Source organism: Typha latifolia, chromosome 3, assembly GCF_019914945.1.
Source record: "Typha latifolia isolate L0001 chromosome 3, TyphaL0001v2, whole genome shotgun sequence".
Classification (NCBI taxonomy): Eukaryota; Viridiplantae; Streptophyta; class Magnoliopsida; order Poales; family Typhaceae; genus Typha; species Typha latifolia.
Genome location: NC_133088.1, coordinates 3,428,700 through 3,451,110, shown reverse-complemented (window position 1 = coordinate 3,451,110; position 22,411 = coordinate 3,428,700). Strand labels below are relative to the sequence as shown.

Genomic DNA, 22,411 nt, shown 5'->3' with positions numbered 1-22,411 from the left:
GATTGTGATTAATATTATTATTTTTCTAAAAATATAACTCTTCTTTTATAATGAATTTATAATTAACAGCCTGCTACTATTATTATTATTATTATTATTATTATTATTATTAAGCACTCTAATATTATCATATCACAAATTAAATGATCATACTTCTCAAATTATCAGAATATCATTGCTGTACTGTTGAGATAACAATTTGAATACCCATTGAAATAGAAATAATTTAAAAGTAAAACAAATAAAACTTAGTAGGTAGAATTGAAATAAAATTAAATGATTCTGAGAGAATAAAACCATCACAAATGAGGTCATTATGGGCATTGATGTAGGTAATTTAGAAATTTATAAGTATAGATATGTTTTATAATGAGATAATCTTAGATATTAAATAAATAAATTTTTTTTTGTATAAATGGGAGCTTTTTTTTTCTTTTGTGTGCGTGGCAAAATAAACCCATAACTTCAACAGCTTTTATAATAATAGTGACATTTAAAAAGCTTTCAACGATAATGATGCAAAGAAAAACCCATAATTAATCTCTAATTAGGATCCATAGGTAAGAGGTTATTTATTCATCATGTCATTGTAATCAAATTGGACCCAAACACTTGGGGGTCAAACTTCCACCGTTGGATTTCTTCCTTCCGTCGTTATTGGAAGCAATCGTATATCCGCTCGGATCTCCTATAAATATACCGACTCAGGGAATCTTTTTCGCTCTTCTTACACGGTCACGGAGCATCGCGGACCACACAATCGTCTTCGGCCTTCGTCTCTAAGGGGTTCCTTCGTCCTTCTTCCCCTTCTCCAAGAAACCCTAGCGGTACTATTATGCCCCGCATCTTCCCCTTCCCTCGTATCTCCGATGTTCTAATTTAGCTCTTTATTAGGTGATTAAATTGTTAAGTTTCGAGGATTAGAGCTTCGGATCGAGGATCGCGGCTTCCCCGTGCGGTAATTTGGTGGCCGAGCTGAAATCGGTTTGGTTTATGATTGGAGATTTGGTTTAGTGGATCTCTTGACTTGTTCCAGTTTTGATCGAGTCTTTTATTGATGAGATCATTGTACGATTTCTTGCAGGATCCGGCGTTTATCTTGATATTTTCTTGAATCTTTCGGTCGATATTTGAGAGTTGATGGTTCGCTAATCTCTTCTGAGGAGATCTTGAAGATTTGTGGGTTTCGGTGAGAGATTCGCTAGTCCCCTTAGGGCTGGCTTCTGTAATCCAACCACGGCTCTAAGAAAAGAATCTCGTGTTATACTAAGAAGGGGAAGAGAATGCTCGCAGTGTTTTCCTAAGTTTTTGCTTGCGTCCCCTTCTTTCCACGGCGGTAGGGGTGCCCTACCTTCTGCTGGTGGGCATCCTTCCGATCTGACCTACCTTGCTGGTGGTGGTGTTGAAGTTTGATCGGACCTTAGTGTTGTACATTTTTGTTACAGTTGGTATATTAAGTGTTGTTAAGTATGGTGTCAGTCGAACAGGTTGAAGGTCGAACAGATTACCCATTTCTGCGGCAGAATTCTGGTTCGGATCAATCCAAAGACCACCAAGTGACTCTGAAAGGTTTGTCCTGCCTATTATTTTCTTGTCCACCCTTTACAAATATGTCAAGATTATTAATGAAAAATGATTTATAACTGTCAGTTCTTTAGCTGGAGTAGCATAGAGTATATGATATGGTCTTGAAATTGAAACAAATGCAACCTCTAATTGCATGATGTCTATTAGTTATTTCATGTTGCATGGACATTTTCAGGTGTCAAGATACATCTTTACAAGCTTGGTATCATTGCAAGAGGCAATGATGCCTGCGGATGCTTTCCATGCGCTGCTACGGATAGTCAAAGTTTATTGGATTCCGTACTCCTTTCTCAGGTGGATAACCTCTGAAAATACATTGTATAATTGTCATTCATTCTGAACTTCCTTCTGACTACTCATTATATTCTTCTGGTAGTGGGAACATTGTGCCTGGAAAGGTCAGCTGAAATATGATGTTACCACCTGTCAAACAAAGGTTGGAACTTTTAGTTTCAATTCATGTGACTAAATTTGCTATTTCTCATCTAGTCTTGGTATAAGCTTGAAGCTTTGGGTGTGTTTGCAGGTTATCAATGGTGAAAAGAAGTTTGTTGTCCAACTGAATGAAAGATGGAACTCCCTTTTCCTTGAGGAATTTGAGAACAATTTCCTCCAACCTTTGGGACCCATAAGCTCGAATCACATTAAAAGTCACAAGGAGAATGTGCTCTTTTGTGTTTCCCAGGGAGAAAAGGAGAGCTCTGAAGTTGTTCTTTCAACAATGCTACCCAAAGACGGAATCCTGATTATTGCAAATGTAAGTATGAAGTTCTCTATTCATGCAATTGATGCGTAAACAATTTGTTTCTTCCTATTTTCTGAATATATCTGACTCTTGGTTATTTCGGTTCATATCTCTTTGCGCAAGGCAAATCCTGTTGAGTATGGACATGTCTTCTTGGTTCCATATAACATCAATCGACTACCTCTCTTTTTGGATAAAAAGATGGTTGAATTGATCTTGCGGACTGCTGTTGAAGTAAATAGTTCTTCCTTCCGTGTATTCTTTGACAGCATCATCTCTAACAGATCAGATCATATAATTTTTCAGGTAATGATCTTGCAGAAATTGTTCTTTGCATATATTCTCCATAAGATTGGAAAGCATATCTATGTTGCAGGCATCTTGCCTAATTTCATTGAAGGTTGTAGTGAGCATGTCTTGTTTGCAGGAGGTTATGTGTGGTGTCCCATGGATTGACTTTGTATGGGTGATGGGTGATGGGTGCAAGGATATTTGAGTCCAAATGTCAAAACCCTGCAGTAGATAATATTTTATGTGTCCTTTCCTGAGGCTGAATGTTAGACATACATTGATTTTAAATGTCAGATGGTAGTCGAGGGTTATTTGAAAGATGGAGAAAGCACTCATGCAGCTAAATGGAGGTATCTAGAACAAATGATCTTCAGATTTGTGCACTTTGTAATAGGTTTAGAAGGAAATCTGAAATAATCTGTCCTTAAGATACTTCTGTGTGGAAAACTACCAAGGACAATATTCAAACTGATTTAATCTAATCAAACTCATCCATGAATCAGGGAGATTTTAATAAATTGTCTAGACTCTAGATTGTTTTAGGTTTCTTCTCCAGGGTTGATTGCCGATCTTACATGAAGATGGACAAGCTACCAGTGAGAATGTAGTAATCCTAACTGAAAACTGGTATCTGTTGAACTCTAATAGCCAGATTGCCACACCAGAACTAGCTCCTTTCTCCGGTCGAGATTGCTTAACATTGGCACTACACCCAAGACATATTTCTAGCTGTATCTTTTATTGTAGCATCAGGAGTTTTAGCTACACCCATGGTTACAGTTAGGTAATTGAGAAGATTACTGTAACAGATATAGTGGTACACAAAGTCAACTTTGCTTTTATCACCTTTTAGATATTGTAGTTGATGATGGTGTGCCAGTGGTTTGTGGGCTGGAGAGTGGATGAGAAAATGGGCTGTGAGTGTGTGAAGGGCCTAATACTTGGTTGTGTTAAGTTGTCTCTTTTGGATACCCTCATCTAAGACCGTTGTGATTTGCAGTAGGAACTTAGAGTTTGTAACTCTAAAACCAAAGAGGCAAAGATGCAGTATTCATCATTTATTATCAACTAACATCTTATATGAAATATTGGTGCCATAACTACCCTTGAATGACGAATATTGCCCTTTTGTATTGGAATCAGAGTTATATAATAAGAAAAAAAAATAGAGATAATATTTTCATTTGTTATTTGATGCAGGCCAGTTACTTTGCAAACCCTTTACCTGTGGAGCTTTTTCCGACTGTTCCTGTATATGCTGATACACACAGAACAGGGATTCATATATGTGAAGTTGCAGATTATCCTCTCAAGACTTTGGTGTTCATGGGCAATAACTTGGATTCACTGTCCAATATAATTACAGAAATTTGTTCCAATTTACGTGTCCATGGTTCTGCATTCAACTTACTGATTACTGATTTTGGGACAAAGATATTCTTGTTTCCTCAGGTAATATGCTCGGTCCATCTGTGGGGCTACTACTCTAAGTAAATGTGCTTTATTTGCTATATGAACACAAATATATAATTGGCTGGTAGAAAGTCATACTTGTTAAATGCTTTAACTTAGATAGGTATGAGTACGCAATACTGGAGAAATGATGGTAGAAAAACTGATTTACAAGTTATGTTATTTTGCCTTACCATATGAGGCAATATAATATGTTGCTAAATTGCTTCAGTATTTTGAAGTTTTAACTAATCTCTAAAGGCCTTCACGAAACAAGGGTCCAATGACTGTTATCTTTATGATAGAGTGCTATTTGTCAGGAAATATTGCTCCTAGTTAGGGATTCTAGAAGCTTTTCGTGTCCTATTTTGCTGCTTAATCTCTGTTTCAAACTAGAGGGACTAAATTTACTGTAAGCTCTGAAAGTGCTGACAGCGTCAACAAATATATATTAATTTCGGGCTAAGAGCAAGCAAATATGTCATGTACCAATGCATCATGCTAATGGTTAGATGTTAGATCTTGTTTTACATGACACTTCTTGCTAAAAGCTCTTAAATACCTCCCTTTATTCAGTGCTTTAATGTAGCTGTTTCCTGTATTGCAGGCCCAAAGTTTGATAATGGATCGTCCCATTTCAACCTGGGAATGTGGGGGCTACTTTGTTTACGGCACAAAGTTTGGTTTCGATAATGCCTCCGAGACTGAAATATTAAAAAGAATGGCTTCTGTCTCGCTTGATGACAGCAGCTTCCAAAGCCTGAAACACCTTTGTTGCAGTATCGCAGTTAATCTTTACCTTTGATGCAATAGTTCTTTGGGACTACTGCAGTTTTTATCCATCTAAATACTGCTGAATATATACTTGTAATTTGCTTCCGCCTGTAGGGTTGCATGTATGACTTGAAAATTTGGAACCACTGTTGCAGAATGTGTCGTGTGGCTTTTAAATAATGAAACTTCTCTAGAAGTTCTAGAAATCTTTTTCCAACTATTATCTGAGAAGAGAGAATACCTAATAGCTATGTACACATGCATCATGTGGAACTTTACGAACGGGCCCTTATCATCACTACATTGTGGGACTTTTGTCCGTCACCACAATAATGGTAGATTTGGCAATTGGAAAGCCAATTATAGGTACTGAATGGAGTACCATAAGAGCGTCGACCCCACCTTCCTACTATGTTTTTTTTTTCCTTTTGTCTCTCCTCTACTGAGTGAGTCTTCCCTTCATCGTTGGCCGCCGCCGCCACCACCACATCCTCCTCCTCCTCCTCCTATCCAAGCCACTTCGTCTGGGAAGAAGAGGGGTTTTTCCCTCCTTTCGTGTGAGGAATATTTTCCCTCTTCTTCTCTCTTTCTCCATTCTTTTTTTCTCATCTTGATTTCTCCTCTCTTCTTTCTTTCCCACTGTCCTTCTGTTCCCCCCCATAACCGTTGCTTCATTATTGCTGCGTCACTATTATCCTCATTGTTGCTGTCATCGCCGACTTGAAGTCAGTGTTGTCGTCTCCTCCCCCTATCATCACCGTCCCGATCTCATCCATCAGACATTGTATCTTTTTTTTTTTATTAGTGGGTTGATGTTTGTGGTTGCCGAAAGCCTTTCATCCACCGGATATCACCCACCCTTGGGAGTCGTAGGCCTATGTGCCATATCATGGCGAAGCTAGAGCCTTTGCGCTTGTGATCCTGCTTGGGATGCGCTGTATACCCAAACGTGATATCTCTTTCTGTGTATCATGCTGCAACCAACCATTCTATTAGTCTTAGATTTAATGAAACTACCTGTCAATGGGCCTTCCCTTTAGATAAAAAAAAAAGAGTGCAAGTGCCAGCAGGTCTTCTCTATGTAGAAGACTCCCTGAGTGGAGATTTCCGAACGGACCTTTTCCATGTATTTTTGTTGTCAGAAATGCAACAGGACGAATCATTGCAGCAACTCATAACTCCCAATGATTTCACTTTTGCAAGATCAACAACTTCTACATTCCTATCCTTCTCATGGCGTGCTTTCTCCCTAATAATTTTCTTCTATGCAGCATGATGATCCGAGCAATTGGTCTTAGAAGAATCCCTCGTTCTTGATTTCAATATTTTTAGTGAGTGGATGCTCAGTAAACATAAATTATCTTCATCTTTGGTGATTGCAGGGCTAGTTAAGATTGAAATTTCCTGGAAAGTATCCGACGTGCTTTCTATCAGAAAGGTGGACTTGGTGTTATAAATATATACTGATTCGGTGATTGCAGTGATTTACTTTTACCTCCCCCTTTTGGGCACTTGGACAAAGAGAATTCATATAGACATATAGTAGCGGTCAAAAAGACGATTCACCTCTAAAGTTTTGCCGGATGTTCTCTCTATTTTACCTGATGAAAAGTGTCTTTACTCTTTACCCACAACCCCAACCACTTAAGTCTAGTCATAATATCACATAGGTCATGAATCCAAATTTTACTCAAAGATGCAGAGGGTCATTTATTGCAAAATATTTACATTATTATTATGTGCACATAGTTTGAGTCTATTTTAAAAAAAAGTTGATTTAATTATCTAATCTATATATTAGGAAAAGAAGCTAGCTACTCTGTCTAAATTATAGTTAGCCAATGAGCTATATATCTAAAATTTAACCAATAAACTCAGATTGAATATTAATAAGAACATCTTTTTTATTTTCAAGTATCAGTGTCCCAGGATATAAGCAAAATAAATAAGTTAATCCTTTAAATATATAGTAAGTCAATCACTCTAGAAACGAGACACAATAGGCCTAAATTAAGCTCGTATATGTTCTAATAAAAAATTTACTAAAAATCAATTGTGACCTTAATCATACAGTGGTAACTTGCGGTATAAAATCAATAATATAGCTATTTTAAGTTTTTATATTAGCATAAAAGAGCTTATGCCGATATAAATTTTATAGAATTATAGCACGTAATACTCTAAGTAACCTAAAGTTAAAATAATAATTTAATAAATGACTAAAATATTTTTTATAATAGATGGACGAGGAAGAGAGAAAGGGAAGAGAGTGAGTAAAATAATATCTTTTTTAATGATAACATAGTAATTAATAAATAGAAAAATACTAGATAGAAGAGGAGAGGAGAAAAAAAAAATGTATTACTATACAGTTTTACGGATGCTCTATGAACTTATGGAAGTTTATACCAAAATAAATATATAAATATATATATATATATATATTTAAAATAATATATAATAATATTTTACAAGTGAATTTAGAGAGGCACCAAAATTTAGTAGATTCCAAAGAACAAGAAGGCATGTCGACTCGAGCATCAGATGCCAGTCATTTTCTCAAGTGGTAGTTGGACAAGTTTTAAGAAAGGCAGTCAAAGAGCTGACCTGGACTGTCTGACACGTGGCAGATAACTTCTCCTTTTTAGCTACTCACGGGAGGACGCCCTATTAATGTTCTTCGATATCTATACCCCTCTCTCTTCATAAATCCACCCCCGTTCTGTGATGAAAAAAAGTTCAAACTTTTGTATAAAAAAGAGTATTCTGTTATAGCACTCACTAATTAATTAATGGATTAATTAATTCCCTGGCTTTTAGCAGCATGCATTTGGGTCCATGTGGCCCCCCGCTGCCTTTTGGCGGGTAATCCTAATAAAAGAAAAAAGAGAAGGGGAAAAACCTCCATTTTCCCACGCACTCTTCTCTCTACTCTCCACTCTCTCTCTCTCTCAACTCAGTAGAGGAGGAGGCAGTGGTACGGTTGAATTCTAGGGTTAGGGTTTTCCTCTTTGATCTCTTCTCCTGTTTCCTCGATCAGCATTTTAGCGGGCCTGCGCCGTTCATTTGTTGGAGTCGAAAGCCCAAAGGTTCTGGACGTTTGGTGCCTCGCGGCGGGTGGAGTTGTTTACCCTCTTACATTTGCTTTTTTGGTTGGTAAAATCTTTGATCTCGTCATAGAGTTGTGGTTTTTTTTTTGTGCTGTTTTAGAACTCGAATCTCTTGTAAAGCTGGCGTCTTTCTTCTTTGATCGAACTTAAAACACCGTTATTGATCTAAGAAAAATGTTAGGGGCTGTTAAAAGTGGCGACTTTTAGTCATTTAAAGCTCTTTTAGTGCCTCTCTCAGATGAACAAAGATCTCTCTGGACTTTTACTTCGAGCAGTAGAGTAGTGTGCTGATGTTAAGAGGTGGAAATGGAGATATTTGGTAGAGTTTTGGTGGTGTTTCTACTTGTTGTCCCTTCCTTCTGCCAGCTCCCATCGCAAGATACTTTAGCCCTCCTTGCATTTAAGAAGGGGATCACTCGTGACCCAAGTGGGTATGTCTGCGATTCATGGAATGAGGAGTCCGTCGATTTTAATGGATGCCCATCATCTTGGAACGGGATAGTTTGCAATGGGGGTAAGGTGGCAGGTGTTGTCCTTGACAATCGAGACATCTCTGGCAATGTTGATCTATCTGTGTTTGCCAACCTTACAATGCTTGTTCAACTCTCAATGGCCAACAACAACCTCTCTGGTAGTCTATCGGACAATGTGGGTGACTTCAAGAACTTGAAGTATCTGGATATTTCCAACAATGGATTTGATGGGCTGTTGCCTCTCAATATCGGGAAGTTTCGTAACTTGCAAAACCTTTCATTGGCTGGAAATAACTTCTCTGGTCCACTTCCCAGCTCAATTGGAGGGCTTGCTTCTATTCAGTCCTTAGATTTGAGCCGCAACTTTTTTTCTGGTCCTGTGCCTTCAGCTTTGAAGGGCCTTAAAAGCTTGATTTATCTAAATCTCTCATATAATTCTTTCACAAAGGGAATTCCAGCTGGTCTTGGACAGATTTGGAGCCTCCAGTCTGTTGATTTGAGCTGGAACCAACTAGGTGGTGGTTTTGATTGGAAATTCCTGACAGAATCGAGTGTTGTTCATGCTGACTTCAGTGGGAATTCACTCGTCACTTCAAATCTGACGGATGTTAAATTTTTAGCAGATATTTCAGATACAGTTAAGTATCTAAACCTTAGCCACAACCAACTGACCGGTTCACTGATTGATGGAGTGGAGCTTGCTGCTTTTGGGAGTTTGAAGGTGCTAGATTTGAGCTTTAATCAGTTATCAGGGGATCTTCCAGGATTCAACTATGTATATGATCTCGAGATTCTGCGACTAGCGAACAATGCCTTTTCTGGTTCTGTACCGAATGCTCTTCTTAAGGGTGATTCTCTGGTGTTAAGTGAACTGGATTTGAGTGCGAATAAACTTTCAGGTATGTAAATTGAATTGGAAGATGGAACGTCAATACAATAATGTTCTTTCTTTTCCTTTCTCGGCATTCTTCATGTGCTCTAGCATACATTCTGATTAGCAATTAACGAAATTTTTTGAGAAGTTTTACAATGCTATTTGATGTGATTCGCATTAACATGTGAAGTGAAGGTCAAAGGAAGCAGTAAGTGGAAAAAGTGATGTTTCATTCCTGTTTGAACACCTAATGAATATATTTGACACTGCAATGTGACACCTCTTACTTTGTTGTTGGTTTTGTTACATGATGTTAATGGCCGAAAAGACAAAATAAACTTATATGTAAAAGTTGTGACTTGTGATGTCTGCTGTGGTTGTTCTGCCATTTCAATTTGTGCACCCTGTTATGTATTATTGACGGCTATATTATTAGATTAGATACTCTTTTCTGGCAGAAGTTTCAAGTTCATCTATAATAGAATGCATTAAGTGGGCTTAATATCATTAGCTCTATATCATGCCAATTTCCTATTCTTTACGAAGTATAAATCCCCAAGTTAGCATCCCTCTGTCCTCAATGATGGGGCATGCTTTACCTCATCAGCATTTCCTGTTGTATGCCATTCTTCGGAGGATTACATTATATTAGTTATCTAATGTGATTAGTCCATATAATGTACGCGCTAGATATAGAGTACCTAATCTAATCAAGTCCACCTGTCCTCAGTGTCTACTTGTACTGGCTTTCTTTCCTGATAACATGATGTAATCCAGGTGGACCATTGCTAAATTAGATCACAGCCTTCACTTATGTTGGCAATCTAAGGTTTCTTCTGGCCCTTAACAACGATGGTTACAGTTATTTAAACAGAATTCTTGGGAATATTCTTTTATTGAGACATAAATGTTGCCGTATGGCCCGTGTCAACTGTCTAGAAAATGTATCTTATTATTATTTGCTGCTGGTTTAGCAGTCACCTATTGTGTACTAACATGACTATTCCTATTGCAGGGCATATCAATATGATCACATCGGCAAATTTACGGATTATTAATCTTTCTTCTAATGCCATTTCTGGTAAACTTCCACTGGTTACAGGAAGCTGCACTGTGTTGGACTTATCAAATAATCAATTTAGAGGAAATCTATCTGCAATTACAAAATGGGGCGATGATCTTGAATATATTGATCTTAGCAAGAATCAGTTGATGGGTTCCTTTCCAGAGGTAACCTCACAGTTCTTACGCCTGAACTACCTTAACCTATCTCATAATGCTCTTGTGGGCACCATCCCAGAAGTTATCTTGCAATTTCCAAAACTTACTGTTCTTGACCTTAGTTCCAACCAGTTCGGCGGCCCCATTCTGAATGATTTGCTAACTTCTTCCACATTACAAGAGCTCTATCTCAAAAGCAATTTACTCATAGGTGGCATCGCATTGTCACCATCAACTTCCAAAAAATCCAATCTTCGTGTGCTCAGTATTGCTGGCAACCATCTTAATGGCAGTTTCTCTGATGATTTTGTCTTCTTTTCTGGTCTTCAAGTGCTTGACATATCTGCAAATAATTTCTCCGGTCTTCTGCCTCCAGCTATTACCAAGCTTATATATCTTACCTCTCTTGACGTATCCCAGAATGCCTTTACAGGCTCCTTGCCTGCAACATTGCCTGACACTCTTGTATCCTTCAATGCATCATACAACGACCTGTCTGGGATGGTTCCAGTAAACTTAAGAAAGTTCCCGGATTCTTCCTTCCATCCTGGAAACTCCAGATTAGAGTTTCCTGATGGCCCACCTGGATCTAGCAGTGCTCCATCCGAAGGATCTGGCCACAAGCCCCTCGGAACATCCATTAAGGTGGCAATTATATCGACTAGTATTGTTGCTCTGCTCATTCTAATAATTTTAGCTATAATATGGCATTACAAGAGAATTTCAAGGACACCGAGCTCAGAAAGGGTCTCAGATAAAAATGTTCAGAGATGGACCTTGCCAGAGAATTCTGGTGTTAGAGGCAAGGAAACTGGCAGTGCTTCAGTGGTGTCATCTCCGCCAAAAGGATCTATATCTGAGCTAATTAGTCCAGAAGAGAACATGGCAGTAGCAGTTGCCGGATTTTCACCTTCCAAGGGCAGCCGATTTTCATGGTCACCAGGTTCTGGTGATACATACAGACACGAAACTCTAGGAAGGTTGGATGTACGCTCACCTGATAGTATGGCCGGGGAGTTGCACTTCTTGGATGAAACAATCACACTGACACCAGAGGAATTATCAAGGGCACCAGCAGAAGTATTGGGAAGGAGCAGCCATGGCACTTGTTATAGGGCCACATTAGAGAATGGGGTCTTCTTGACAGTGAAGTGGCTCAGAGAAGGTGTAGCAAAACCTAAGAAAGAATTTGCTAAAGAGGCTAAAAGATTTGCAAATATTAGACACCCTAATGTTGTTGGGTTGAGGGGATACTATTGGGGCCCTACTAAGCACGAGAAGCTCATTTTATCAGATTATATTTCTCCTGGAAGTCTCGCCAACTTTCTCTATGGTATGTTCTCTAACCCCAGTATAGTGGCTTCTACTTCTACTTGTTTTAGTCCATCTATTTTGTTTGAATCCCTTTCATCCTCTCTTAAATACTCCCATTGAACGATAAATATTATTTACCCTGACATAATAACGCCGTAGCTTCATTGAAGCTAGGCCATAAGAAACACTGAGCATAATAAAAGAATGATAAAGGATCTCCTTCCTTTTTCTTCTTAATGTATCTCCTGCTCGCTGATTTCTAGAATTTTTCAATCTTCCATCTGAAAGTTCATATCATGGCCCCAAATCTGACACCGGAAACTATACGTGTTAATCACCAGCAGGTCTGCTATATTTGTCAGGCTAACAAAATTAATTGGGCAAAGAAAATATAGATAGGTAGCATCCACATACAGCATGTGGCGCTTGATAAATGTTTATCAAGAAAAGAGATTGCTTTTGTTTTCCATATCTTCCCGATTGATTTTCACATCAAGTTTCTCTTATTAAGTTATTTGGTATTCTTCTATTGATACTGGTAAACATATAAGAAGAAAAGGCAAAGTTATTACATCATTTGGTCGTGAAGAAAAATATCTGGAGCTTCAGAGTTTTCTTACCAGAAATCAGCTCAATCCAGTTCTTTAATAACCCACATATGACATGCAAATTTTATAGCTTGCCCACTCAACCTTTTACCATATATATGTATTTTCAGTTGATAAGATCATGATATGAACTTTGAAACCAATTTTCAGATCGACCAGGAAGGAAAGGCCCACCATTAACCTGGGCACAGCGGCTGAAGTTGGCAGTTGATGTTGCACGAGGCCTGAACTATCTCCATTTTGACAGGGCTATACCACACGGGAACCTCAAAGCAACCAACATACTGCTCGATGGTCTTGACCTCAATGCGCGAGTCGCAGACTATTGCCTTCACCGCCTGATGACCCAGTCAGGGACGACCGAGCAGATCCTCGATGCTGGAGCACTCGGATATCGTGCTCCAGAGCTGGCTGCGTCCAAGAAACCATCCCCGTCTTTCAAGTCGGATGTTTATGCATTTGGAGTGGTGCTTTTGGAGCTCCTGACGGGAAGATGTGCAGGCGATGTCATCTCAGGTGAGGAGGGTGGCGTTGATCTGACGGACTGGGTCCGGCTTAGGGTGGCAGAAGGGCGAGGGTCGGATTGTTTCGATCTATCCATGCCTCCTGATTTAGCAAACCCTCATGCAGCAGCTGAAGGTATGAAAGAGATGCTGGGTATAGCATTGAGATGCATTCGCCCAGTCTCAGAGAGACCAGGTATCAAGTCAGTGTACGAGGATTTATCATCTATATGAGACTGATCTAAGCTTATTCTTGTGTGTAAAACTTCATTTTTCTGATTTCTTCATAATTTAGTCATTGCTGTTAGGCTTTCATTACACAAGTTTCATCGTCCTTAATGAGAGAGCTTTTTGTGTGTGGAAGCCTATTACTCCGTCAAAATGAAAAGGGCAACACCGACAACTAAACTTATGATATATAGCAAGGAGATTAGCCACTACTTTTTAGCAAATAATATTTGAGAAAAGATACCAATCAAAGCTGATGAGCAAAAAGGAAAATTAAGAATGGAATATAAGATGTAGAGAATCTAGTTTCTCATATAATTTCTTTCGCACGCAGTCAGTATTTTGAATAAGATGGAATTAGTATGTATCATCGCAAATCACCACGGAGATTACTAAAGACACCTCAATTGTGTCAAGTCAGTGAACATGGGGCTCTAGAAGAGGAAAAATAATCACATCAAATGTATTACCAAGGAAATCGCATAGCCATCCATTGATCAAAACTCAGATCTGGACTATAAATTATGTAAACCAAAAATGACAATTCCGCAACAAAAGCTTCGGTCCTATTCTACAGGAAGGAAGAACTGTAAAATTGACTGCTAAAAGTGGTTAAATTATGGTAATGCGAGTGCAATAAAACAACATCTTTGAGCATTGGCCCATTGCTTTCCCTTGTCCCTTTCCCATTCTCTAGCTTCTACTCATTGCTTTATCTCGTAGTCTTTGACTTTGTTATAGACTCGATAATTCTGTACATCCACCGGTCAAGCATTCCTGTTTTACAGAAGAAAGACCAATAAGCAATGGATAGATTGAATAAGAGAAATATTTAGAGTCTATGTCTATACCATACTATGCCAACACTAACAACTAAACTGCCCACAGATAGAGTATGAACAGGATTCAGGAAGAGTTGAGTAATGAGGTAACTTATCAAGTGATCTAAGATTTTTTTAATTTAATATAAAAATTTAAAATTAATAGCACTTCTAAATTATTTATAAATCTAGACTCACTCTCCTTGTCATTTGCCAACTCATCCATTTCCATTATGTCATCATCTTCTCCACTCCATCTCAATCCCCTAACCTTTCTCTCCTCCATCACCCCAATCAAAACCATCTCCTCTCACACACCACCCACCTCTTCCTGTCCTCTCCCTCTCCCCTCCAAAATGATACATAAGTGTTTCCCTCTCTAATCTCATGATAACCCTCGTTATGGTAGGGGGGAGCGATGGTGTGTAGCGGAGGAGAAATGGCGGTGCTGGCAGGGTCAAGTGCGGTGACAAACATGGTGGAGGGTGGAGGTGGCAGCAGAATGGGAAGAGAGAGGACGGGAGAAAGTAGGTGTGGAGTGGAGAAAGGATGAGAGGAGAAGAAAAGAGTTAGCTGGGATTGAGAGAGGGCGGGTTTGGTTGAGTGGGATTGGAAGAATGGGTGATTTTGGTGGGTGAAAAAGAGGAAGGAAAAAAAATGCGAGATGGGGAAGGGTGGGAAGATATAATGTGGCAGAGATTAATGAGGTGGCAAATGACAAGGAAAGAGAACCTATTTCTGAACTCTTATGTTTAGAAATTCACTCAGATAATTAGATTTCAACTCCTTACTTCCTTGATTATAACTAACAGTAGTTTTGCCTACAAAATTTTTGCTAGTATTAAGCTTTCCTATTCAGAAGGCCTAATTTAAAAGACATAGGCAAGTAAAAGAATTAATCCTCCAGATCTCACACTTAATCTATTTTCATAAGCTAACATAACAGACTTATGTGAGCAATTTTGTGTCAGTGATATGCTAAGAAAACTATGAACTTGCAAAAATAATGGACAACAAAAGACAAGCGAATGAGTACATGAGACAGTGCACATGTATTACATGCATAACCATCATAGCACAAGCCATATCAGAAAAAGGAAAGGACCTGTCAGAGCGAATGTCCCGCCAAGCACTGCACACAAACGGGTAATGAAATGCAGAAAGCTGCGGCGTTCTTCTCGAATGGTCACAATAATAGGAGAGAGATCGTACAAAAAGTAAACAGCTGCATCATGTAAAAGTATGTAAGTAACTACAGAAGAACAAGAAGAAATTTCCATGCTAATTAAGATACACAACCTGGCCAGGATCTATCAGTCTCGCGTATGGGAACAAAATATTCTGTCACAGAAAATTGATTTGTAGGCAATACTTCTTTCGAGAGATATCTGTATTCAGTCGGAACAATCTGCACAAACACTAACATTACTTTTGAAAAGAAACAGTACATTGTCAAATTGCAACTCCTGAATACCAATTTAAAAAAAAAATCTGATGTAACAAACATACTCATGATTACAAGCAACAAAAATTTATATCAGTATTTACTATCTGAAGGAAGTTCATGGTTAAATTCAGAAACTGACAGAAATGTCTGCCTTAGGTTATGCAAATAATCATAATTGCCCAAATCCAGCAGTTCAAGTTCACCTCCCAACATAAAAAATATAATGGTTCCTTTTACATTGTATGATACAGTCCACCAGGATGTTTAGTCGCATTAAGTTATAGAAAAGCAATCATGCTCCTAGATTTTGGGAAAACATAACATGATCTATGCATCTTAGGTTTAAAAATGGTAAGTCACCCATAACTAATGCACATTAAGCATTATAAAAGATTTTTTCAATCATGTATTTTGCACTGATCAACAATAGCATCAAACCTATTAAAGAATAAGCCTTCAATGTCAAAAGCAGGTTAGATCCATCAAGTTCATGTTAAAAAAAGAGCACATTAACTGTTTTTAACAATGAAAAATGAGCTTGTAAAAGTACATCTACTAGATGGTTTACCTTGATATAGTATTTAAAAGTTCCACTTGTATCATGGAGGATCCTGGTAGTTCCATCAAGAGGGTTGTGAATTCCAGGGTACTTTGGGCCAAATGACAAGTCATGAATAATGTGACTAACATTTACATGACTTGATCCTTCAAAAATCTATACAAAAGATAAATACCAAGAACATTATTGTGTAATACAAGTAAAATGTATGTGTCAGACTTAACAGTATAATTTGCATTATATAAAGGACAATAAGCTAAAAAATAATATAGACTAGTTCTCTTTATTTGCCTTTATTTCGAAGTAGTTTATCTCATATTACTAAATTAGAAATGCAATAGCTCATCGCACAAAAAAGAAGCTTTCATACCGCCAATTACAGCATGTTTGGTTATCGGGAAGTAAAGTGATCTTGGAAATTGGAAGATGTTAGGAAACTTACTTTCTAACAAAAATTTATCACTTCCTAATGTTTGGTCAGGATAGAGAGTGTGAGATTGGAACAGTGAGTTTTTGTATTTTTTATTATTTGGTTGAGATTTGAGAAAAGTGAAAGATAGAAGTTAAAACTTAAAAAACAAAAATAAAAGAATTTATTTACATCTATACCCATCCAAATTTCCTTATAGTATGTATACCCTTTTAAATTCTGTATTTGTGTGTATATCTTTTAAAAAACCATCGTATTTTGCATAAATACACTTTTAGCTTACTTCTTGACAACCATATATTAAAATCTGTAGTATTTAAAATATAAAAAGACATAGATACCATTTAAGTGTGTTAAAAAAAAGAGAATAAGGTATTTTTATCTTTATATGGTCAAATTGATGAAATTTTAATGGTTAGTTAGGTTTGAGAGGCCTCCAGAAAAAAGCTCTAAAAGGTCTCCATGCAAAAAATGATAATAATAAATAAGGAGATAAATGTAAATACAATGTTAGAATGGTATATATGTAAATAAAAGACTTCAGAAGGGTATAGATGTAGGGAAAAAAATTAAAAAAAAAAAGGTTCAGATATAAACTTTTTTAGGAACTTAATAGTCACATGCAAAATATGTGACTGTTAAGTAGAGGTGGACGTGCACTCTTCTCCTCCTGAGAGAAAGGGGATTGGGCCAATAAATGGAAATCCAATGATACAGGGGAAATCAATAGAATCACTTCCCAATTCACCTCCAACAACCAAACAATGGAAGTGGGGCAGTTCCTATAAAATACCCACTTCACTTCCCTCACTTCTCAGGATTCAAACATGACCGAATGAAAAAAAATCTAATTTAAGAATGCAGATATTTATCGATAACAACTGTGGAATCCTGAGATAAGAAACCAACTATTTGTCAATAACAAAATACTGAAAGCAACAAAAGAAGGGCCACTAAATAGCATTGGGTCAGGTGTAAAACTAGACTTGAGTTCTTGCTGAGCTCTTCAATATTCCCCTCTTAGGTGAAATCAAATTTGAGCAGACCCTCCTAAAAATCCAGATCCCAGCACATCAAAATTATCACAAGGCAAACTCAGTTCAATTGAAAGAAAAATAATATAAATCTGCTAGAGGTGGAATTCTCATTATAGTAAGGAATAAATAAAGATTAGCAAGTAATCGACCATATTAGAAATACCAAAATTATATTTCAATCATTATAATTTATCCCTAAGATGATAAATGATTAAATACGTGAGGCAGCCCTTCTGAATACACTGAAAACCCTAATCTTTCTAGAAGCTCCTGTGTGAATAGACAAAACTGCCGATTTCACAAGGATATGCATCTTGAAAGCTAAATGGTGCAAGAGATTTTCGGAAGGATTTATTGTGAGAAAGAACGTTTCCGAAGCCATTCCACCAGCTTACACTGAACATGATGGTCTGTGACTTGATCATAGTAATATACTCCTGCCACATAAAGTTTAGGGAGCTAGACAGCTGCAACCATTCTCTATCCTCTATTAGCTTGCCTACTTAACATCAGAGAAGGTGCTAGTGGTTCTCCATTCAGTAATCAGTTCCATACCTAGTGTACTTGAACTAATGATTGTTTACTGAAGTAATGTGCACAAGACAGCACCACAACTTATATATATTGCAACACTCATAAATACCTATAGTTGACACATTTCTTTGAAACTCTAAGAAGTGACCTTGTATCATATCAGGGGAATGCTGGGGTTTGGGTAAACAACCTGTTGAGCAACGAAAATGTTTAACCCATGCACCGAGATATGAAAGTTTCCAGCAACTCTTTGCACATCTAGAACTCCATAAATCTGCGGAAAATGAAAATCCCGATGAGTCTTGGGCAAGAAAAAGAGTCATGATGAAACATCAATCATTGTCTCACATCAAAATGAACAGCGAGCAAGGAAATAACGTACTCGACACCCTTCACCATTATCCATTGCATGTTTCACATTCTTAACCATTTTCTCGGCATCTGAGTTATAAGTGTGCTCAAGCTTCTTTTGAGAAGAATCGTCATGATGACCATCGCCATGATCTGCTTAAATGTTACCAACAAAATAATAAGTTTGAAAAATAACTTGTGACATAAGCCAAACCTGCTAAATTCCTCTTTAGTTGTATGTAATAAAAATTGACAGGTTTGTCACAAATAGAAACCCAGCCGAAAACATGAAGGTCTCCAATAAGTTGAAGGCTTGAGACAAGAAACAATAATGAGGAGATGGAAAGGGGAAAGTTGTGATTTCCATTTACAGGCAGCCTCATAATTCTGCCTCATGCTGAAAGAGACTTTTCATTTACGTATTTGACAAACAACAAATTGCCACCAAAAAGAAAATTGCAGACCCAAAACATCCTTAGTTGACTTGTAGGCTAGCCAAGCCTTGGAAAGAGAGAAGATCACCAATATGTTAAGGTCAATGGAGAATATTTAGGAATTTCACCACTGAGACTAACTATAAGGGAAACGAGGTACAGCCAATACAAACTAGACTATGAGAAGCTGTTGACTTGCTATAAACAATCACCTGCAGAGATAAACATAATCATGTATCTATCATATGCAGAAAATACCAAAAGAAGCCCTCATTACATAAGCACAAAATGATTGTACAGTGTTCCAACTTCCAAACCTGAATTATGAGGTTAAAAGTCCTTGCATTAAAGTGAGCATAACAAGCACATTAATTTCAGTAAAAACCAAGGAAAAGTTGGCAATGAGATATTAAAAAATGTAAGGTAATTAGCAATTCTTTGTCATTTAAAATTACAGTACAATCTTATTTACAACAATAACTACCCAATATACCTAGACCACATCACTGTCCAAATTACATGCCAAAATTTCTAAATTAAGCACACCAATGGGCTACATAGAACCAGCTACTTATTTGTAGAAAGGAGTGAAAGAAAGTTTCGTTGACAAGCACTGGCACCAATATAAGACAAAAGTCATAATCTGATATACCCAACTAAATCTAGTTAATTCTATAGTGCATGGAACTTAGATGTGGGGAAAACATACCATGCTTGTGATCTGAGTGCTCCTTTTCAACAAGATCAGACAAATATTCTGTGCCAATGATATCACCCTCTTTATTCAAGCGAAGCTTCATTTTGAATACAAAAGGTAGAATAGCAAATATAAGATAATTATTGAACAGCCATTGACTTCCAAAGAAATAGATAAGCTTTTGAATTAAAAACCCAAGCTTATGCAGAACAACATATTCATGTGAAGATGATACTCAATGAATAGAACTAATGTGCAGTAATAAAAGAAAAATGAAGTTATGAGTATTGATATAAGAGTGAAATTTCAGCTCACAATGTTAAAAGTCAAATGAAAAGAAAAAATAATATAATAGCCATGATATACAAGGAACAGTGTGCATAATCTTGCACAAGCAAACAAGAGAAGAAACTTAGTGACAGATAAAGTGCTAAATAAAATTCTTACCTTCCATATATTTGTATCCAGGTCCACCTCATGCTTGCCGGACATGTCAATAGCATCCACGCTCACAACTGAAAAGTAAGCATTTGAGTAATAGAGAAGAATTAACACAAGAATGGAAATAGAAGAGCACCAAATAACTTCTTTTGAATTTAATAGGACTAAAGAAGTGAATATACAACCGACCTTCACAAGGTAAAGAAGGAAATGTCATGTTTATGTGAATTGGAAGAGTTTCTCCTCGTTTCAGATCCACAGACATCTGCAAAAGTCATTGATTTTTACCAAGACTTAAGGTTATTAGACTGACATATAACAAAAGAACGCCCTTCTCACTTGTGTAAATACAAAGCATAGAGAATCAGAGATAGTATGCTTTAACTACTGCATGATTCATCCTTCTGCCAGTGAGTACAATGACAAAACATTGCTTATAATTTCAATGGAAAAATGACCCTACTTCTTGATTCTATTTCTAGCAAGTGCAAAGAGGCCATGTTTTCCAGAGAGATTTAACTTTTTTCCACAACAAATTTCGAACTCTGTTTCAGAGAAAGTTGTGTCTTGTAGCAGCTTTTGGGCTAAGGCCCATATGGAAGATGGAAATATTTGTTCTGGCGACCCAACTTACATGGATAGTACAAAACCTGGCCTGATTTCAGATTGAGGGCATTAGAGCCAGATAAAGAAATAACCATGTCTAGTATTTGGGAAGAACTAGAATGGTCTTGCCAAGTGGACTCTAGAGGTCTGCATGATTTGCATTTCCATATGATTTCTTCTTAACTGACCAATCAAATATTCAAATCTTTGAACAAGTTGGCAAGTTATGCCTACCACCTAGAGCCTATGTGATTGTCAAGAGCCTAACTCAAACATGTAACATTTTCTCATGCAGAAAAACACTATCCAGCTCTTATAAGAGATACGAAAAGGACCAAAAAAAAGTGCCTCACAAGTATTACCCATCAATTAACACAAAATTTGATGCAACTCTTGGAATGCTCACTTAAAACTCAAAGTGCTAATTCTGTCAACTTGGTTTCCCTACATGAATATCTCAGTAGCCATAATGAGATTGATCTTAAATCTCTCCGAAATAAAAGCACCCTAGGCCTATAAGACTCTCATATGATGTGCCGAAGAACAAAAAAGATGATTAAAAGAATTTGAGCATTGAAGATAGATGATACATGCTACAGGTAAGTAGTGAGATAAAGATGATTAAATAATACTCGAACATCTTTAAAAAAGAAATGGTGCATGCCTCTTAAATTAGCATTAAGAAATAAAGAGTTCGATCTCTCGATCAACCATTAGCTAAACGGATTGAGAAAGTATTACCCAACCTGATGCACTGTGTAAGTAGTGAGATAATACTTCAACTCGTGCACAAACAATGTCGCCATTATTGCAAGCCCAATGATGGATACTGCAGAGCACAGAACAAAAGTAGCTCCAATGGATGAGTTCGCTAAGAAAGATGCTACTTTACTATGTTACTCTTCGTAATTCTAATCCTAACACCAGGTACGAATTAAAAGGAGAAACCAAAAAACACAAGAAAACGCACCGACAGCTCCAGATTTCGTCTTCTGCAACAGGTGGTCTTCTGCCCGCGGGAATGCATCAAAATTTCTCAAACCTTGCAGTTTGACACCCATCTTCGATCTGTTACCGATCAATACTCGATTACAATTCAAAATAATGCTACCACAACCAGGTAGTACGACCAGTAACGAATCCACTACCTTCGACTTGATGACCTGTAATTTGTAAACCCTAAAAAGATAAAGAAAATTACACCTGCGATGTCAAATCAAGAAAAATAATAATTATCGCAACCTATCTACACGAGAATATCTCGAGAATAATTAGATACCAGAGAAGGCAAGAGACGAAATTTACCCTCGAGAAGAGATAATACCCAATTCGTCGGCGGTAATAGTAAATTACAGAAGAAATAGGCGGAATGATGGATCAAAATTCCGGAGAACAGCAAACAAACATAATTTTTCAGTCGGAAACACTGGATCAAAACGAGAAGGGGATCGAGGAGAACAACAGATCGAATAAAAGAATCGTCGAAGGGAAATTGCATCACTTACCAAAGGTGGGATTTTCGGGTCGGTGGCGAAGGCCGACGATGGCTATGGTTTGGCTCGAAACGCGGGGTGTGTCGTCCGTGGCTTTGACTACCTTTAGTCACGAGCAGCGCACGTGAGGTTCGCTCGAGTTCGGTTCGTGCCCGGTGGGTTTAATCGTTATTCACAAAAATTGCAGCTAAATGCATTTTTTTAACTGGCTCAGTGGAGCCGTTCGATTTAGCTGCTTTACCGTAGATTCCATGAGGGTGGATCCGATTTGAATCTATTAGAATGCTCGGCTCTTTTGATCATGATCATCAAATATGTTCGAGTTGTGCATATTGGATGGCTATATTACTGTTCGTTCTAATTTAGTGAATCTTATTTATA

General features: G+C 37.6%; 3 protein-coding genes across 15 annotated transcripts; 2 read left to right on the top strand and 1 right to left on the bottom strand.

Annotated features, from left to right (window-relative positions):
* Positions 1-686: 686 nt before the first annotated feature.
* LOC140784514 (GDP-L-galactose phosphorylase 1-like) lies at positions 687-5,055 on the top strand. 2 transcript variants are annotated; one of them, XM_073131985.1, is made up of 9 exons: positions 687-827; positions 895-958; positions 1,085-1,569; positions 1,763-1,881; positions 1,964-2,023; positions 2,114-2,344; positions 2,456-2,638; positions 3,824-4,075; positions 4,683-5,055. In XM_073131985.1, exons 3-9 carry the CDS (start codon positions 1,470-1,472, stop codon positions 4,878-4,880), a joined length of 1,143 nt encoding a protein of 380 aa, XP_072988086.1. In that variant the 5' UTR covers positions 687-827; positions 895-958; positions 1,085-1,469; the 3' UTR covers positions 4,881-5,055. The 2 variants fall into 2 exon arrangements, with proteins under 2 accessions (XP_072988086.1, XP_072988087.1); XM_073131986.1 differs by having other exon boundaries at positions 710-827; positions 895-984.
* A 2,702-nt stretch (positions 5,056-7,757) lies between these two features.
* Positions 7,758-13,315, top strand: LOC140783579 (LRR receptor-like serine/threonine-protein kinase GHR1). Of its 5 annotated transcripts, none has more exons than XM_073130501.1 (4): positions 7,758-8,001; positions 8,198-9,331; positions 10,322-11,860; positions 12,600-13,315. In XM_073130501.1, exons 2-4 carry the CDS (start codon positions 8,266-8,268, stop codon positions 13,184-13,186), a joined length of 3,192 nt encoding a protein of 1,063 aa, XP_072986602.1. In that variant the 5' UTR covers positions 7,758-8,001; positions 8,198-8,265; the 3' UTR covers positions 13,187-13,315. The 5 variants fall into 5 exon arrangements, with proteins under 5 accessions (XP_072986602.1, XP_072986604.1, XP_072986603.1 ...); XM_073130503.1 differs by having other exon boundaries at positions 8,186-9,331; XM_073130502.1 differs by having other exon boundaries at positions 7,758-8,005.
* A 331-nt stretch (positions 13,316-13,646) lies between these two features.
* Positions 13,647-22,143, bottom strand: LOC140783580 (uncharacterized). Of its 8 annotated transcripts, none has more exons than XM_073130507.1 (13): positions 22,043-22,143; positions 21,686-21,716; positions 21,508-21,605; positions 21,284-21,366; positions 20,121-20,196; positions 19,938-20,005; positions 19,503-19,587; positions 18,391-18,512; positions 18,199-18,282; positions 16,017-16,163; positions 15,301-15,409; positions 15,107-15,226; positions 13,647-13,957 (listed from the first exon to the last, which is right to left on the bottom strand). In XM_073130507.1, exons 3-13 carry the CDS (start codon positions 21,596-21,598, stop codon positions 13,893-13,895), a joined length of 1,050 nt encoding a protein of 349 aa, XP_072986608.1. In that variant the 5' UTR covers positions 21,599-21,605; positions 21,686-21,716; positions 22,043-22,143; the 3' UTR covers positions 13,647-13,892. The 8 variants fall into 8 exon arrangements, with proteins under 8 accessions (XP_072986608.1, XP_072986607.1, XP_072986610.1 ...); XM_073130506.1 differs by having other exon boundaries at positions 21,843-22,093; XM_073130509.1 differs by having other exon boundaries at positions 21,686-21,740; positions 22,043-22,093.
* Positions 22,144-22,411: the final 268 nt, after the last annotated feature.